General features: G+C 46.1%; 1 protein-coding gene across 1 annotated transcript in view; it reads right to left on the reverse strand.

The window, feature by feature from the left end:
• LOC119436505 (stomatin-like protein 1) overlaps positions 1 to 20247 on the reverse strand; it is a 62127-nt gene that overhangs the window by 15298 nt on the left and 26582 nt on the right. Inside the window, exons 6-7 of the mRNA XM_049658234.1 lie at positions 16647 to 16702; positions 52 to 182 (exon numbers count right to left, since the gene is read on the reverse strand). Of these exons, the coding sequence (XP_049514191.1) occupies positions 52 to 182; positions 16647 to 16702 (187 nt within the window). The remainder of the gene's footprint in view (positions 1 to 51; positions 183 to 16646; positions 16703 to 20247) is intronic.

Raw genomic sequence — 20247 nt, forward strand, 5'->3', positions numbered from 1 at the left:
CCCCACCAACATGCCCAAGAAGAAGTTCTATTAAGAGTTAAGAAAGCTTACCAGGACCAGGTGGCACTGATGTTTGGGTTTTGGAATGTTCCGAGGGAAAACCAAGTGCACTCTTTATGGCAGACATAACAGGAGTCAGTGGGTTATTTGGTTCAGCTGTTTTCACCACACGAGCCACTTTCCTGTGAATAATAATAATAATAATAATTAAAAAAAAGACACTGGGGAGTTATCACCCATAATTTGATGTCAAAGTTTTACACTGAAGTTGCAGTTTCCAGACGTTGACAAAAAAGAAAAAACAAAACAAAACAAAAAAGCTAACATGTGATTCCTTCCGACGCTGTGCTTAACCTGCACTTGATAGTAATAAGCAGTGTACTAAAACAAGGTTGACGCAAACTGTTGCATGTGTTCTTGGCTGACACCATCCCAAGAACCCAAACAGCTGGCTCAAATTTCGTGACAGCAAAGAAAACTGGTGCCCAGTCACCTTCTTACGGCTGCAAGGCCAGGCTGGAAGTAAAGCTCTCTTCATTTTCAGCATGTTCAAGAGCAGTACTCAAGGTACTCAAATACCAGTCACGGCAATGTTTTAAGTATTTCATCACCTTCAGAATGGTCATAAGACTATCTATCAACAGCTGTTACCAGCCGCCAGTTCCAAAGTATGCCAGAGACATAAATGGCTATGTACAGCCTCTGCAGAATGTGACACCATAAATTTGTCATTACTTAGGCTTTATTAAGTTTGTGTTTGTGCTCAGGGCCATAACCAGGGGAAGGGTAAGGGGGTTCTAGCACTCCCTGAAATAATCGCTACGGCAATATACTGTTTAGCACAAATTACATATATGTCATATCGTTGCGTCCAAGTGTGTAAAAGGGACGAGGAGATCGGAAAGAAAGAAAGAGGAGATTGACGACTGTCCACGCAAAACCCCTCCCAAAAATATTTCCTGGGTATACCCCTGTTTGTGCTAATTCTTACTATCTATGTGTCATTTTTAAGCTTTTGGGCATGCCTTGCATGTGTATTACTTGTACAGTTGCTTGAAGAGCAAGGCAGCACGATACAAACATGTTTAACCAACTAGACTACTAGCACATTCAAATGAAGGCACTAGAACTGAGCACAGTTCAAACTACTGTGTCAGCATCTCCATCCACAGTTTTGTCCTATTCTGCTTCCAAGTAATTAGCTGTTGCACTCTTCTCTCCTACCTAATTATTCTTTTTGCCACATTCGCTCATGAGAATTATATTCGTTCTCAAGCAATCGAACCATGATACAATGACTCTCAACTTGACCATGTTTTGAAGTTTCCTAACCTTAGCTCTGGTAATGACCATATATTTCTTATGATTATATTTTACCTCCCTTTGCCTTGGAGACATAAGGTATGAAAAAATAATGAGGGAGTTCCATGTCCTAATCTTGAAGCCTAGTGGCCAGGAATAGCAAGGATCCAACTGTATAAGATTCTTGATGTGTGACACATGGCAAAAGAAGCGTTTTCCTTTTTTTGAACTGCAGGTAAGACAGAGTAGTACTGCCAGTGCTCACTGTAGCATACATCGCAGCCGCACATATTGCTAAGAGATTGAGTATAGATGTTGCTATACAGCATTGGAAGTCAATAAAAGATGGAAGCCTAGCGTTGGCGGCAAGTGATGATGTGCACAGCGCTATATGACAAAAGACTCAGGCACTAAATGCAGCCTTCACTACAGCTTTTCTCTCTCCTGTATGTGCATGTGCAATATCATGTTACATTTACAACATTCCGTTCATAATAATGGCCACTGTGCTTCAATGCTGAACTATTACCCAGGTTTTATGTAGGGACTGTATTTTCTAAAAATTCATTTCAGTTGCCGTTCTTTCTGCCCTTTGTAACTGACTCAGCTGCAGCCATGCTACTAAACTAACACTCTGCTAAACTAAGGATTTTATTAGAGTGAGAGTTCTATATTAAGGAGCCAAAAAAAAAAAAAAAACTCCAAAAGCTTCTGAAATACAGTGGAATCTCGATGATACGATCACGGCTAATACGAATTTCCCGATTATACGAATTTTCTGAGCTCCCAGCCGAACCCCATTACTTTGCAACGTGCTAGAACGGTTGTTACGAATCATTTTCGACCCGCGTCGGTTGATACGAATAAACGCCGCCCCACCGACGACCGCGAAAGAGAACAGCGCGCAGTCACGCGCGTTTTCCCTTTCTCTTTTGGTGCGGAGGCGCGGACGCGGCGCCGGACAGCGCGGAAGTCACGACTGGGAGCGAAGAGTTTGAAGCGGTGGCGCTTTTGTTGCTTTTGTGCCTTTGATTTTGGCTCTTCGCTCGCTGCGGCGGCCGCGCTTCCCCACGCGCGGCCGCTGCAGCAAGCGAAGGTTCGTGCGGTCTATCGCTTCAACGGAAACTGAGCGGCGTAAGCACAGCGCATACAAAGGTCAGAGCTGTGTGGAGATGACTTTCAAGATACGGTGCGCGCGACAACACCGACAGCCGGCACAGGCACAAAGTACAAGAACGCATTTGTTGGCAGAGTAGGAGCCCCCCCACTCCCTCCTTCCCGCGCTACCTTCCTGCTTTGCTCCTTTCGCGTGGGGAGATTGCGTCGCCGGTTACCCTTGCGCGCGATTGCAAGATACGCATTTGGTGCCGCAGCACAGCGACGCCCCCCCCCCCCTCCCTCCCATACCCCCACGGCCTTTCGCGCAACGGAAGACGCGTTTGCTCCCCGCTGTGCATTCGCTGTCCGTGAAGGCGCGCGTCCCCCGCGCACTTACACTCGCACATACGGCGCGCGGTGACTTTATCGCCCTTGGACTCGTGCTCCACGTCTCATGCTCCTCCTCCGCATCGCCCTCGTTGATCTCCTCTCCCATCGGTGGGCGCACCTCGTGCTCGCTACCGCCCTTGTCGGCGAGATTTTCCCGCGGAAGCCTCAATTTCGTCTCACGCAGCTGCACTGTAAGCGGTATGCGTATACATGGAGTTCTATAGGAGGGTAAACGGGAGTCGGAAAAGGCCGCGTTGTAGCCAGTTCTGCACTATAAGCGGTTACGTTATAAGTGGTCTATAGTCTATACTGTAAATGCTTTTTACGTACGTGTGCCTGAATGAGTTCACCTCTCGACTTTTTAATTTAGCTAGTTTAATTGTGTTTCGATGATACGAATTTCGGCTAATATGAATTTTTTTCGTGACCCCGTGAGATTCGTATCATCGAGATTCCACTGTATTTCTGGTGGCGAAAATATTTGTGAGTAAGCATCTATAAATAATACCATTAGCAAACCCCATTTCATTTTCAATTCATTTTTTAGCATCCGTCATGCCACCGTTTTCACTAGCATCAGCCACTCAGCTTGATGAATGAGACTGGAACTTTAGGCAAAATGCCCATTTTTATTTTTTTCTTACTTCCTTACCATGCCTATCTAACTTATATATAAGCACAAACTAAAAGTATAAAAACATCTTAGTGGCACTTTTATTGTGCCTTTACCTACCTATTTCAATGTTGGTGCCCATATCAAATTTTAGGAGCCGAAAAAAGCCTTCTTTTTGTGTGTCTTCTGTCCCAGCCTTATTTTGAACAAAATGTTATCATGCACTGGAGAACTTGGGTTAATTACTACTAACACTTTGCCAGTGTAAGCACTGTTAACAGCTTTGCAGTAGACGTGAGCATTGCTGCATGATGGGCTGAAACTGCACTATGTGATGACACACTTGAATGCGACTTAGCGTACTTGTGCGCTCACTTCATGTTTTTAGCCAACATCATCGAGAAACATGAATGCTCGGGTGCAACCCTGACCAAGGATGTGGGGCTTATTTTGGATGTTCAGGAAAGGTTTGCCACCATCCCCAATGGACTTGTTGTTGATAAGAGTTAGTTCAAAACTTCAATCTGTCTCGGACAAAATTCTGAATTTTCAGTACTGAAAAAACTGAAATGTTCTGACCAGTGAACATTCTAAATTTCTAGAGGGTGTTGGCTCATTGACATATAAAATACAAATAGTATGTGCACCTAACTTCGGCTCTGTGCTGTTGAGTGTTCCTTTTCTCTATACAAACTCAGTGAAAAAAGGCGCAACACGAAACCCAAACCTCCTGAAATGGTGTTTGTTTGTTACTGCTTTCAAAAGTATTTTCATGGTGTCTATAATACTGAAAGTCATACTGAATTTCAGATAAATCTTGTAATCTACATACCTTGCCTCATTCTGCTTTATTGAGAAAATAAAGTGAATTTCACGAGAAAAGGGGTTTAGTGGACTGTGTTCCTTAGAAAACCTAATTTATTCTCAGATGCACAGTGGAAGTTCTCATTCGTTGAGCCCATACATGCCTAAAAGAAAACCCTCCAATATTGTAACTGTGAATGGCCATAGCTTATTCTTTGATTTTACTGTTTAGTTGTAGGCTGCAACACTTCAAGTGTAGCTTCATGCTGCTCCATCTCAGCCTGTGCCTTTGCATGACAAGAAGCTTTGTGCTGTTCTGCCATTGCCTTTTTTCAATGATAAATCTTCAACGCTCGAGTGATTTCCAAGTCAATGGCGCACTGCTCGGCTGTTTTGACAGGTAAAAATTTATGCAGTGCTTTGGCCTGGCAACGCCAACTCTGTTCCACAGCAGAAGCCACCTCTTCTATGGAGGTGACCACTTTCATGCAAAGATGATGCATTTGGTGACCTGACTGGTGCCACCCAGTCAAGTCACCAAAAGACTCCCCCATCCCATACCCTCCTCTACCCTTTAAAGGCCTTCACTGCCTCACATTCAGGCCCATAGCCAATAAGGGGGGGGGGGGGGGGGGGGGGAACCTAGGCTGCGTTTGTGTGTATGACCTGAACAAGTGGGTGTGCAAGACCATACATGCCTAAAAGACATTCGGCGCCTATACATGCCTTCAATGACAACTTTAGTGCCTGTTATAAGCGCCAAAAACATAATTTTTTAGTGCCTATACATCCATCTCTAGTAATGAGTGATAAAAATGCAAGGAAAATGAAATGGAATGTTACAATGTACAGGTCCATGAGTTCAATTACAGATGCTTACTCCCACAATGATTTTAGTTACCAAAAATCTTTCAAAAGCTTCTGGGGTTTTTCAACTAGTGAATATTTAGGGTGCTTTTCTTTATACTATACATACCTAATTTTTCAAAATCAACTATGGCAGAAAGCACAATTCTGACCCATGAAATAGATCACTCAGAGACGAGCATTACCCTCCACGAAAAATCAAAATTCCTAATGGAGTAATTAACAAAATTTGACAAAGTTCTTTACTAATTATATTATGGCACAAATTCCAATTCACGAATTGTAGCGGGTGAGATTGCAAGACTCATCGACTTGTAACGAATTCTGAAGATGGCACTGGTTTCGAGATATGCGCCCTCTAACTTGCAGTAAGAATGCACTGTTGTCCCACTTGCTTTTTTAAAGAAAACGCCGTTTTATGCATCGAAACAGAAGAGTTACTGGAAGCCAGTGTATTTCGTTGCACACTTGTGCATCTGGTGTCATCCTGAGGATTTGTTCCAAATGGATATGCCTTGCGAATTCACTGGCTACAATTAACATATGCATTGCAATATATGCCATCAAGTAATTAATTATAAACTTCATTAGTGCAATTTTGTTAATTAGTCAACTACATATTTTGATTTATTCTGGAAGTATTTTCCACCTCTTTAAGTAATCCAGCGTAAGGATTAGAATTGTTAAATTAAATTATGGGGTTTTACGTGCCAAAACCACGATCTGATTATGAGGCATGCTGTAGTGGGGGACTCCGGAAATTTAGACCACCTGAGGTTCTTTAACGTGCACCTAAATCTAAGCACACGGGTGTTTTCCGCATTTCGCCCCCATTGAAATGCGGCCGCCGTGAGGATTAGAATTGCGCTATCTGCCACAGATGATTTTTAAAAAGCTTCGCCTATAAGAGTAGACAGCGTAGACAGTGACGGGCTTGTGTGACAGCGTTATCGGGACCCGTTCGCATCGCATTGTTTGCATCCGGCAAGTGGGCTTCATTCACTGCAACACTGAACGTGGGAATGCCAGCTTACAAATACCAAGCCTACACCGATCCATTTAAAGTTGGCTTCACTTTTAAACAGAAATGCATTGCTGGAAAGGCATTTTTCCAGGGGCAATATAAGTGGTCTTATATTAAAATGTGAAGGCCCTAGCACCTTTTTTTATTATTTTATTAATTCTTTGCTATTGCCCCGAAGCGCGCGCGTCCAAAACAAATTAGCAGGTGAAGTCCCAATTTGATCCGCCTAGGATGCAAGCACCATCTGGATATCATTTTCACAAGTAAAGTACCCAAGCGCACGGGTGTAGGTCTGGTAGAAATGCTGGAAAAGGGATTTGTGTTTGAGTTTTCTCTTAGCCGAATTAGGTTTTCTCGTACATTCAAATTATAATCCGATGCAAAATGGTAAGCAATCCGACGCCGAATGGTTAAGACGTACTTTACCATTTTTATGACAGATTTCACTGTAAGAAATTCAATTTTTGTTCGCCAAAACCTTGCACCACGTGGAGGGCCTGCGCGGTCGGGGTGGCTGGGGATGATTTTCTCCGCCACCGAGCCGACATCGCACGCCGGTCGCCGACACCGGATGTTCTGAGACACGGGGCCCTTAACGCTGTCGCGTTAAAATTCTGTATACATTAAAAAAAAGAAGAGCATCAGGCATAACCCTCAGCTTAATGAAATTCTCAATTCAGTACAGTGTTTAGTATAGTACTATCATCTTATTATTACCACTGTCATTTCTGCCATCTAACTAGCTAGCTACTCCACACTACATATGCATTGCCATGGATATTTGGAACAATGGCAAGTGACTAGGGAGGGGAGGACACTAGCGGATAGTAGCAGCACTACGTTAAATCTAGAGCGCTTAAAAAATCCTACTGCTACCACTCTACTATTACTAATTTGGTTGGCTGTGTCTCGAGAAAATGGCACTTAATATGATCATCAAACACGAACATAAGAAAGCTATGCTTGGAACTGACTTCGTGCCCAACGCCACCACTGGAAACTGACTCATTAGCTTTTTCAATAGAAAAAGTGCAGTCATTACATCATCAAAAGATGTGAGAACAAATTGCTAAATCCATACATGAGATCACTGCAGCTCAACATGCAAGCACGGGAGAGTGCACCCATAGCTGAGCATGAAGCATGGCAAAGTAGAGCTCTAGGAAGCAGCTGATGATGCAGTTCTCCCGTGCTCTAAAATTTTCTGCATGCACCCTAAATGTTGGTGCTGGTATCGGCATATGGCACCCAAATGTGTAATCATATGGTGTGATGTGTTGTAAGGTTTTCTGTAGTGTCATGGTTGGCAAACGCGATGTGTGCAGAGAAAAAATCAATACAGTAGACTTCCGTTCTTCAACTCTGGTTAATTCAATCTCGACCAATGGCCCCGGCCAGTGGCCATACATTTCAATGGGCCAGAACTTTAGTTATATTGTCACAGGACCATTACCCAAGCGCGCGCACGAGGACGCAGCGAAAGGTAAACGATAAAGGCACGCCTCGGTTCGTGTGTGGATTTCGCCATAATGCCTGTTGTGTAAATACATATTTTAGCTCTCGCTTTCCTTGTTACATTTTGGTGGAGGTGCTGGGTAACACCACGACATCACGGAACTCCTCAGTGGACTCCTCGTGCGACCGAAGGCAATGGCGATGCAGACTGGACTACTGGATAGTCAACGTGAGCCATCTGCATTTGCGTAGCCGTCTGCAACACCATCGGTCATGTTAGCACAAGTTTGTCCCTGGTACGTTTACCGGAACTGGCAAGGTCGACGTAGACGACTAGTTGAACTGGTACGAATGCGTCAGTGCCTGCAACCCCTGGGACCCGATGTTGATGCTGGCAAACGTTGTATTCTACCAGCAAGGCACAGCTCGCGTGTGGTACGACACGCACGAAGCGGAGCTCACAAGTTGGGACCTTTGCAAGTAGAAGCTTCGGGATCTTTTTTCCTCATTGGATTAGTTGACAACCTGCCAAGCACCGTACGACTTTCTATCTAGGTGGACGACATCTGCATTTGGGCATCAGGTGTAACACGACTTCAGCTTCGCGCTCGGCTTCAAAAGGCAGCCACAATGACATCTTGCTACCTTCGTCAACAAGGACTTGAAATTTCATGTGGAAAGTGTGCAATGGTGGCACTCACCAGGAAGCCAATGTCTGCTTACGGAATATCAATCAACAGACAACTTATAACATACAGCAGAAGTCACAGGTTCCTGGGAGTCGTAATTGACAGAGACCTGTCTTGGACTCCGCACGTGAATTACGTGAAAAAGCGGCTGAGTGCTATCTGTCACCTGTTCAGGTTCCTTGCAGGAAATAGTTGGGGAGTATCCATACATGGTATGTTACAGCTGTACAAGGTGTTGTTCGTTGGATTCCTGCGGTACAGCCTGCCTGCAATATTAACAGCTGCAAGAGTAACCTCCGTACGATTCAGAGCATTCAAGCCCAAGCCCTTAAGATATGTCTTGGCTTACCATGCAGTGCGTCAATGGCTGAAACCATTGCCATTGCCCAGGATTACCCAATCACGACGCACATTACCGTTGAGACAATGCGTACTGTTCGTGTTTGATAAGATATGTCTTGGCTTACCATGCAGTGCGTCAATGGCTGAAACCATTGCCATTGCCCAGGATTACCCAATCACGACGCACATTACCGTTGAGACAATGCGTACGCATCTCAGACACTATGCTAGGACCCCTTCCCACCATCTGGCGAGCCTCACTGCTGAAAGGACCTGCTCGACATTTAGCACTACTGTCAGTGCACATCGTGCATTGTTTACTTCAGGGTACGCACCTGCGGCCAAGCCAGTGCTTCCTCCGGAGTGTTTGAGCTGTCCACAAGTACATATAACGATTCCAGGACTACAGAAGAAGTCGGATGTACCGGTCCCTGCTCTAAAACAACTGAGCTTACTCCTCTTGCATGAAAAGTACAGCAACCACATGCACATCTATACCGATGGATCGACTACATCGTCCAGTTCTGGTGGTGCGGTGGTTATACCAACGCGAGGAATAACACTGCGGTTCAAGACATCGCATGTCACGACCTCAACGGTGGCAGAACTAACGGCTCTGCGTCGTGCACTAGAATTAATTGATTCTGAAAGACCTAGAAAATGGGCTGTGTTTTCAGACTCAAAATTGGCATTACAATGCATACAGTCAGTTCTCCGACGCGGCTGTCATGAACAGTTGAGATACGAAACCGTGAAACTTCACCATCATGTCCAACAAAAAGGCCACGAGGTTGTATTTCAATGGGTATTTGGTCATTGTGGAATCAGTTGCAATGATTCCACAGATAACGCTGCTTGCATATCACACCAAGAAGAGCTCAGCGTTCCAATTCCACTTTCGAAGACAGACGCTGCAAGGCAGCTTCGACACCTGGCATGCAGTCTCTAACTGACCGAGTGGAACTCGCCAAACTTACGACTTACACAACTGCATCAATTAAACCCCTCACTGCAACTCCGACTTCCATTCGGACTTCCTTGACGTGAAGCTTGGCTTCTCTGTCGCCTTTGGTTAGGAGTTGCCTTCACAAAGGCATACTCTACATTAATTGGAGTGACCGACAGTGCAGCATGCGAGGTCTGCAGCACCGACGAAACTATTGACCACCTGCTGTGCCACTGTCCACGATATGTCCAAGAAAGACAAGAACTTGCTAACGCGCTAAAAAAACTGGACAATCGGACGCTTTCCGTGTAGGTGCTGCTGGAACACCGCCCCCATCGCTCGTCGGTCCATAAAGCGGTGAAGGCACTTGTGTGCTTCTTGAGGACGACGGGCTTGTGTGAACGTCTGTGACTATTAGTGCACTAACACACGCGTCAGCGAACTAACCGCTCATTTCCCTTCTTTCCTTCCCTCCTCTCTCTCCCTGTCATCTTTGTGTTCCCTCTTCCCATTCCCCCGGTGTAGGGTAGCCAACCGGACATTATTCTGGTTAACCTCCCTGCCTTCTGCCTTTCTCTTGCCTCCTTCCTTTCGGTCAGCCAGATGGTCATCAGCGCGCCGCGAAACAAGAACTCGCCCCTCGAGTGCAGATGACTACTGAGTCCTACATCGCCTACATTCAGGATATTTTGGCCCTTTGTCGGAAGGTCGATGAGAAGATGTCGGAATAGGACAAGGTTGGCGATATATTAAAATGAATCGCTGACGATGCTTTCAATTTACACGTCTTCAGGAACTGCACCACAGTAGCTGACATTACTGCAGAGTGATGGCGGTTTGAGCAAGCGAAGAGTCGCCGCATTCAGTCGAGGTTCGTCCGGTTGCCTAACACTGCCGCTGCTAGTTCTTGCGAGGACTCTCCACTGCCTCGTCAAGCTCCTCCTACAGAAGACGTGGTGCGCATCATTCAACGCAAGATAGAGAACGCTTCACCTACTGCTTTTCATAGCCACAACCAGGAACCTGAACCAAGCATTGCGTTAATTCAAGCGGTTGTGCGCCAGGAGTTGGAGCACACTGGTGTTAGGCCTATTTGTGCGTTCAGTCGTGCGGCCGTGGACCCGTCGCCCATTCGACACCGGGAGCTTCTTTATCGCCGATATCGTGACCTAGCAGAGTGGCGACACATGATGACAGGCCGATCTGCTTCAACTGCAGGGGGATTGGCCACATTGCTCGCCACTGCCGCAATCGGATGCATCCACCGTATCGGTCATTCCAGCCCAACAGCCGCCAGGATTCCAGATACCCAACATTTGGGGAGGGCTTTCAAGTGCATCATAATGACGCAACCTTGCCAGCACGGAGTTCCAGCCGTTCCCCGTCGCCACGTAACCGTCGGTCACGCTCCCACTACTTCATCAGTCCACATCACCCAGTTCCGCTGGACGCTTCTCGGAAAACTAAAAGATGCAGCGCCCAGAGGTGCCGATGCATTGCCTGCCCGACCTGAAAATCCTCTTTTGACTGTGCCCACAACTGGAAACCTCTTGGAAGTTGAAGTAGACGGGGTGAAAGTGTCAGCGCTAATTGACACAGGCGCACATATATCAGTAATGAGTTTGCACCTTCCTCATTGTCTCCCGCAAAGTGCTCACGCCTGCTACTTCAATCGCCGTCTGAGTCACCGACGGGCAGTACACCTCCCGTCGTTGGAATGTGCACTGCCCGCGTGAGCATTGCCGGATACAATGCCACAGTTCAGTTCGCCATCCTGGACCAGTGCCATTACGAACTAATCCTTGGCAATGATTTCCTGTCGTCCCACTCAGCCCTCATCGATTGTGCCGCCAGTCTCCTACAGTTGGAACTCCCTCTGCCCCAAGATGCCGCCGATAAACCACTCGCGCACTTGCGCTCCGCCGAATTTATTCGGCTGATGCCGAAAGCCTCTACGTATGTTCCTTTGTCACCGACCCCACAAGTACCTGACAGCGACTACGTGCTATCACCGACGCTAGACGTGATCCTTACGCGCAACATAGCCCTGCCGTATGCAGTTGTGACAGTTGCTGACAACCGCACGTACGTAACTCTTTTGAACTGCGGCACCATTCCCCAAATCTTACCGCAAGGCATCACACTGGAGAGTGTATCTGCCCTTAAAGAACACGCCCAGTTTGCTATTGATCCTGATACCGCCTTGCTGTCTCCTTGCCCCAAGACACAGTCCAAGATACCCGACAACATCGATAAAATGATAGCACCTGACCTTTCAAGGTCCTACTTTCAGGAGCTGTGCCGCTTGCTAACATCATACAGGACATATTTGATTTTGACGGCGGGCTGTTGGACCAAACCTCTAAAGTAGCACACCGGATCAACACTGGTGATGCTCGCCCAATTCATCGGCGTCCTTATTGAGTGTCCGCGACTGAACGTCACGTCATTCAGGAAGAAGTCGACAAGATGCTCGAAAAGGAGATCATTGAGCTTTCTTGCAGCCCTTGGGCTTCCCCTGTTGTCCTCGTAAAGAAGAAGGCTAACAGTTAGCATTTATGCATCGACTATCGTCACCTAAACAAGGTCACTAAAAAGGATGTTTATACATGCCACGAATTGACGACCTGCTTGACTGTCTCCACGGAGCTACATATTTTTCCTTGATCGACCTCCATTCAAGCTATTGGCAAATTTCAGTGGACGACAATGATCGCGAAAAGACTGCGTTTATACCACCAGACGGTCTTTATCAATTCAAGGTCATGCCGTTTGGTCTGTGCAATGCCCCAGCGACATTCGAACACATGATGGACTCCCTTCTTCGGGGTTTGAAATGGTCCACTTGCCTATGCTACCTCGGCGATGCCGTGTTTTCATCTACGTTCTCAAGTCACTAGCAGTGTCTGTCAGTGGTTCTCTATGTGTTCCGGCGAGCTGGCATGCAGTTGAATTCCTCCAAATGCAATTTCGGTCGCCGTGAAATTACAATCCATGAAATTACAATCCTTGGGCACCTTGTTGACGCTGCAGGTATCAGGCCAGACCCCGACAAGGTTCGTGCAGTGGTCAATTTCGCTATACCACGTTCCAACCATGACATTCACAGCTTTGTTGGCCTCTGCTCGTATTTTCGCCGTTTAGAGAGAGATCTTGCGACTATCCCCCGGCCACTTACCAAACGTCTTAAGAAAGACGTGCATTTCTCCTGGGGTGTTTCACAAGCTTCAGCTTTTACCACGCTGATAACCCTGCTTACGACACCCCCTATTCTGGCTCACTTTGATGACTCCGCCCCTACGGAGGTCCATACCGATGCAAGTGGTCATGGCATAGGCTCTGTTTTAGCACAGCAGCATGGACACGACCGAGTGATAGCTTATGCCAGCCGTCTTCTTTCGAGATCCGAGCAGAACTACTCCATCACTGAGAGAGAATGTCTCGCTCTTGTCTGGGCCGTCGCAAAATTTCGGCCCTACCTCTACAGCCCACAGTTCTCTGTTGTGACTGACCACCATGCACTACGTAGGCTTTCATGCCTGAAAGATCCAACTGGCCGCCTCGGTCGCTGGGCTTTGCGGCTGCAGGAGTACTCCTATTTCATCATCTACAAGTCTGGTCGATTACATCAGGATGCGGACTGTCTATCCCGTCACCCGGTGAACCCACCTGACTGTGACTCCGGCGACACTAGAATAGCCTGCGTCATGCAGATCTCGAACTTCACTCATATTGGAGCTGAACAAAGGCGTGATGTCGCACTGCAACAACTTATTGCATGCCTGGAGTCTTCGCCTTCAGAGGCCGACCTCCGCATGTTTTTGCTCAGAGATAGCACTCAGTACTGTACTGTCGCAGTATGTTCCCTGCCGGCCCCGAGCTCCTGCTTGTTATTCCGGAGCAGCTGCGGTCGACCGTCATTGCTTAACTTCATGACGTACCTAAGGCGGGCCACCTCGGCGTTGCTTTTACATTCGACTGCTCGCGCCGCCGATTTTACTGCCCCAGCATGTATCGGCCGGTGCGCCAGTACGTCGCTTCGTGTGAGCGCTGCCAACGCCGAAAGAAGCCCACCATTTCCCCTAGAGGTCCCCTTCAACCCCTGGAGATCCCGTATGCGCCTTTCTTCACCATTGGTGTCGACTTGCTTGGCCCTTTCCCGGTGCCTTACTTAGGGAACAAATGGATTACGCCACACGGTATGCGATCACGCGCGCCCTCCCTACAAGCTGTGCAACTGACGCCGCAGACTTTTTGTTGCACAATGTTATACTTAATCACGGTGCCTCTAAACAACTTTTTACGGACAGAGGCCCGTAGTTCCTCTCAAAAGTAATCGCCGACATTCTTACATCGTGCGCAATCCAGCACAAGCTCACGGACATGTTGTCGATGTATGTGTCCTCGGATCACCGCGATTGGGACGGTAACCTTCCATTCGTGACGTTCACCTACAATTCATCACGCCACAATGTTACCGGTTTCGCTCCTTTTTATTTGCTCTTGGGCCGTGCGTGATCCAGCTTTACCCATGGATACCCTGCTGCCTTCGGATACGTCTACCACCACTGAGTATGCCCACGACGCCATTGCTCGAGCTGATCATGCCCGTCAGCTTGCTCGCCACCAATTAGCCACATCGCAAGCAAGACAGAAAGCTTTATACGACAGGCATCGCCGGCTCAACCATTTTTCGCCAGGTTCCCTCGTTCTCCTCTGGACTCCAACGCGCAGAGTCGGACTCTCAGAAAAGCTTCTGTTGCCTTACACAGGCCCTTACCGTGTTCTTCGACAAGTCACCAACCTCACCTATGAAATTGCACCCCTCCAAACCCCGACATCGTCGACTCACCGCTCACAATGTGAAATTGTGCACGTTGAACGGCTCAAACCGTACTATGTCTACAAACCTTAGCTGTCATCCCCTTGTTACTTGCCTCTCGTGTCCTTGAACAACACCGAGTCGGTGCTCCTGCCGCCGGGGGGTTGTCACAGGAACGTTACCCAAGCGCGCGCACGAGGACGCAGCGAAAGGAAGACAAAAAAAAAAGAAAAAAAGAATTAAATTATGGGGTTTTACGTGCCAAAACCAGTTCTGATTATGAGGCACGCCATAGTGGGGGACTCCGGAAATTTGGACCACCTGGGGTTCTTTAACGTGCACCTAAATCTAAGTACATGGGTGTTTTCGCATTTCGCCCCCATCGAAATGCGGCCGCCGTGGCCGGGATTCGATCCCGCGACCTCGTGCTCAGCAGCCTAACACCATAGCCACTGAGCAACCGCGGCGGGTAGCGAAAGGAAGACGAAGGCACGTCTCGGCTCGCGTGCGGATTTCGCCATATTGCCTGTTGTGTAAATACATATTTTACCTCTCGCTTTCCTTGTTACAATATCAATCCAGAAATTGGCCCTCAGATAATTCGAAATTGGCTGGTCAGCATGCAAGCGCGTGACCCCAATGGTGCCACAAATCATGACTCCAATGGCTGCAGCGTTTGTCCTGGTGGCGCTAGGGTACAGTGGATATGAAGACACATTATCTCCCATCAAAAAGTGATTTCCAGTCTTCCCTTGGCAGATTTCAAGGCAAAAATAGCAGCTCATAATGAGTGATTATGTATTTACTCGATTGTAGTATGCACATTTTTTATCAAGAAATCTGGTTCGAAAATTGCCCGAACATTACTACTGGACACGAGACAGAAACCACATTCGTGATGTTAGCAACAGCCTATCCTCAGAGCCAGTGTCGTTGCCATTGCCATCATAAAATGGAAACACAAGTTTTCGTGTAGGATGGCAAGAAGGGCATTGCTTTGAGGCTGCAATTATGAAAGCCCATTCAAAAGATAAGTTATTGGACAAGATAAGTTAGTGGCAAGAGAGCCGTGTCACATGTTTTCGGTGGTCCTGACACTTGTAAGCGGCACAGGACAAACTGGCAAAGCAGTTAGTCTAGGTGTGAGCCACCACCCTGTTTGCAATTGTGTCGGAGCAGTGTGAAAATACACAGTATCAAATTCAATTCACAAGGAGGATGGAGAGATGTTGTGGTGCATAAACAGTAATAAAAAGCTGTCCGAGACTGACGACAATGAACATTAGATTAAATAAATTTCTATTATATGATGCTAAACTCTACACTCTACAGGTTTCATCTTTCCAATTGCCAGAATCGAAGGCATGATACTTTTTTATTATTTTGTTATAAAATCGGATGTGGATTAGATATCAGTGCACACCGTTTTCAACTATGGAGCCATGAAAACTTGGTGCATGTAAGATCTGGGGCATGTTAGAATCAAGTAAATACCATGAAATGAAGCAGCTGTGTGTCTGCGTGTTTTTTTCTGCCTCTATAAATTCTACCCACCAGATAATTTGATCAATTTCATTGGTCCTATCAAGATTTAATTAATAGAAGTCGAATGTTCACTTTGAAAGCTACAGTAGTTAGGACTAATGTGTGGAGCCCAAGACACAAGGTGCAAAAAAATGGGTCTCACAAGTTAATATGCGTCTTGTTCAACACAAGAAAGGTGTGGATTCTCTTAGTCAATATTTTTCTCACTTTTAGGAGTTGTACCACATTTTATTTTTAATTCGTTTCATTTTTCTTGCACTTCTACTTCTGCCTTTTTTATACTGAACAATTTTTTCATGGGGGCATGTATTCAACAGACCACCTTAATTTCACAACTGCGACAGCAGGTACAACAGTTGCCAGAATTCAGTAACGATTTTTCATACAAATGCATGCATCATAAAAACATTTTTTTATAGCATTATGCAGATTCAAAGAAACCGACATTGTATATGCACCTATAAATGTAATCACTAGTGTTTAGATGTGTCTGAAAATTTACTATTCTTGGTTCTCACTGTAGGCAGATGCCCAGTTAAAAGATGAGTCAACATTACAGCTACATTCTTGCTTTTTGGTTTGCTAAATACTGTATGCCAGGTACTGATTTTTCTGGTTTACTTGTGTGATTGATAACCATTTTCTTTTTCATGATGCAGTGACAGCAATTTATGCTTATCGATTCTGAAAAATAAATAAATCATAGAGGACAGAACATTTTACAACTTCGTATACTAAAGCACACTTACAGAGTGACCTTGATGACCTCCAGACCCCATGGAAGGATTGTTTCATTCAGCTTGGTCTATAACAAATCAAATTAGAGGCAGAACAAGTAAAAATAGTGCTCAATACACATTACATCACCATGTATACATCTAAAAAAATAACAACAAAAAAACTTTAGGAGGAGAAAAAAAAATTACACCTAATTTGCACCTCTACTTCCAAAATGCAAAGTTGATTTTGTCAGTATACAAAAATTTGCACACAGATGTTTAGTACAAGCTACCTTACACTTGCTTAGATTGAAATTCATGTGCATGATAATTTCAAAATACTCAACACAACTAGCAATGAAAAAAGTGGTACATTTCACTGGTGGGCAGCCAGTGCTTCTGCAAGCCACCACACATGTACGAAAATAAAGTAAAAGAAAAATCCACAGACATTTCGTGTTAACATCTGACAGATATATGCGACCACATTTGAGAGATTCTAACAGTCAATGATTTCTCTATAGGCATTTGGATTGAAAGAACCTGAAATTTTTCGAAAAACACACTGTGGAACATTTTCTGTCCGAATCCCACAAATATGTTATTTATATTATTTTATTGCAAGTAATACTTTGGAGTAACTTTTATGAGTAGCAGCATTATTTGTGAGCACAACAGTCTATCACACACACTGCAGGCATGGCGAAAGTTTTTCAGAACCGAAGATTGAATTTCATTTGTAGCAGATGTACACTGTGAATGGCCATAGCTTATTCTTTGATTTTACTGCTTAGTTGTGGGCTGCAACACTTCAAGTGTAGCTTCATGCTGCTCCATCTCACCCTGTGCCTTTGCATGACAAGAAGCTTTTTGCTGTTCTGCCATTACCTTTTTTGAATGACAAATCTTCAATGCTCGAGTGATTTCTAAGTCAATGGCGCACTGCTCAGCTGTTTTGACAGGTAAAAATTTATGCAGTGCTTTGGCCTGGCAATGCCAACTCTGTACCACAGCAGAAGCCACCTCTTCTATGGAGGTGACCACTTTCTTGCAAAGATGATGCATTTGGTGACCTGACTGGTGCCACCCAGTCAGGTCACCAAAAGAATCCCTCATCCCATACACTCCTCTACCCTTTAAAGGCCTTCACTGCTTCACATTCAGGCCCATAGCCAATAAGGGGAAGGGGGAACCTAGGCTCGGTTTGTGTGTATGACCTGAACAAGTGGGTGCACAAGGTCACCAGGCCTCACGTGAGCCCCTCTAGTCAATAATTGTCTGCTTGTGAAAAATTTTCATATCGAGGGTTGTTTACTGGCCCTTTAACATGAGAATGTGTACGTTGGTCAGCGAGAGACAGCTTCTGTGAAGGCGAATCAGGAGACACATTTGAAGTCCTTATGTAAATGGTATTTTTTTTGCTCCGATACAAAACCTCGAATAAAAAAAAAACACCACCCAAGCACACCGTACAGATGGTTAACCAGTGAAGCTGAAACGTGCGGCCCCGGTGTTTAGCAGTGGGTTAATCCCCGACGCTGCATTAAAGTGTTTCTCAATTATTGATTACATGTTTGTGTTTCTAGTGGAACGCAAGCGCCAATGGCGGGAGGATACTGCTAACCACGATGCCGAGCTAATTCGAGATATCGAACGCATGCGACAACGGCGAGCCGACGAAGCGGCGTTGCAAGCAGAGCAGCGTCAACGTGGCAATGGCGGGAACGCGTTTGCCAGGGCAAACGCCCACTTTCAGCGGAAGTTTCTCAAGCGGCAATTTTGCTTCGGCTGCGACAAAACGTCCACGTTGAAATCCCGAAGGAGAACGCAAGCGCCAATGGCGGGCGGATGCTGCTAACCACGACGCCGAGCTAACTCGAGATATTGAACGCATGCGACAACGGCGAGCCGACGAAGCAGCGTTGCAAGCAGAGCAGCGTCAACGTGGCAATGGCGGGAACGCGTTTGCCAGGGCAAACGCCCACTTTCAGCGGAAGTTTCTCAAGCGGCAATTTTGCTTCGGCTGCGACAAAACGTCCACGTTGAAATCACGAAGGAAAACGCAAGTGCCAATGGCGGGCGGGTGCTGCTAACCACGACGCCAAGCTAACTCGAGATATCAAACGCATGCGACAACGGGGAGCCGCGGAGCCGGCGTTGCGGGCAGAGCAGATACGATGCAGAGAACGGCGTCACTAACGGCGCTGCCAGCAGCGTGCACACTTGGGTGCGACGTAGAGAATGACGTAACTGGCGGCGCAGCCAATGGAGATGTTTAGAGAAACATGGGACGAACGGTTTTTCATTTTGCCTAGCCATATACAGCTTTTGCTGTAAAAATGTATGCAGCCGCAGCTCGTGTGCGGCTTGCCGAAAGGTGCTTTCTGCTACATAGAAACCCCAATAAATCTATTTTTTGGCTTCTCAGTTTCTTAGTTTTAGCTCTGAATGATGGATATTTATATTTTATCAAATATAATGAGACCAATCAGCAGTATAGATAGCAAAAAAAAAAAAAATATATATATATATACACAGGGTGTTTCAGCGAACACTTTCAAAAATTCTTAAAGATTGCCTGTGGCAGATAGCACAATTCTAGTTCATGAGCTGGTCTACTCGAAGAGGCGGACATTACTTGCACAAGGAATTGAACTGCATAATCGAATAATTAACGGAAATTCACTAATTAGGTTTTTAACTAATTACCTGGTGGCCCATATTGCAATTTACAAATTGTAGCCACGGAGTTTGCAAGGCGGATCCACTTGGAATGAATTCTTGGGATGACACCTGTTTTGAGATATTAATTCCGAAACTTTTCAGAGAAATGCATTGGCGTTCCAGTTAGTTTCTTAAAAAAACGTCGCTTTATGCATCGAAGCACAAAATTAACTGGAACGTCAATGCATTTCTCTGCAAACTTAGGGAATTAATATCTCGAAACGGGTATCACCCTGAGAATTAATTCCAAGCGGATCCGCCTTGCGAACTCCACGGCTACAATTTGTAAATTGCAATACAAATCAGGTAGGTAGTTAAAAACTTAATTAGTGAATTTTTGTTAATTAGTCAATTATGTATTTCAATTTTTTGTGCAAGTAATGTCCGCCTCTTCGAGTAGATCAGCTCATTAACTAGAATAGGGCTATCTGCCACAGGCAACCTTTAAAAAATTTTGAAAGTGTTCACTGAAACACCCTGTATATTGAGGAGATGGGTTCGCAGTAGGCTCACCCTACGAGCTACGGTCAGGAAAGGGCACGGCGCTCCTCCACTCCACAACACACAAAGGCACTACGGCAGGGTTCGTCGACTCTCCAACACGGCGAAGAGAAGGCTCCGGCGTCAGTTTGCCAACAGACATGGGTTTATTCACCCAAGATACAGCACAGTGCGACAGTCACGGCGCTTACAGGCAAAGGCTCACCGCAAGACCGATCAAGCAGGCGCGCCTGCTGCGCTAGGGCTAACCGGGTAGCGCTTCACCAAGAGTGATAACGAGGATTCGCGAGAACAAAGGTCCCACAAAACCAACTCGTTGGGGGCCTGTGAGCATTTGCCGCGGCGAGGAAGCGGTCGGCGGAAGAGAGCTTGGGTGGAGGGGGGCACCTGGGGGCCGCCACCCAGG

This window comes from Dermacentor silvarum, chromosome 1 (genome assembly GCF_013339745.2).
Source record: "Dermacentor silvarum isolate Dsil-2018 chromosome 1, BIME_Dsil_1.4, whole genome shotgun sequence".
In the NCBI taxonomy this organism is placed as follows: domain Eukaryota; kingdom Metazoa; phylum Arthropoda; class Arachnida; order Ixodida; family Ixodidae; genus Dermacentor; species Dermacentor silvarum.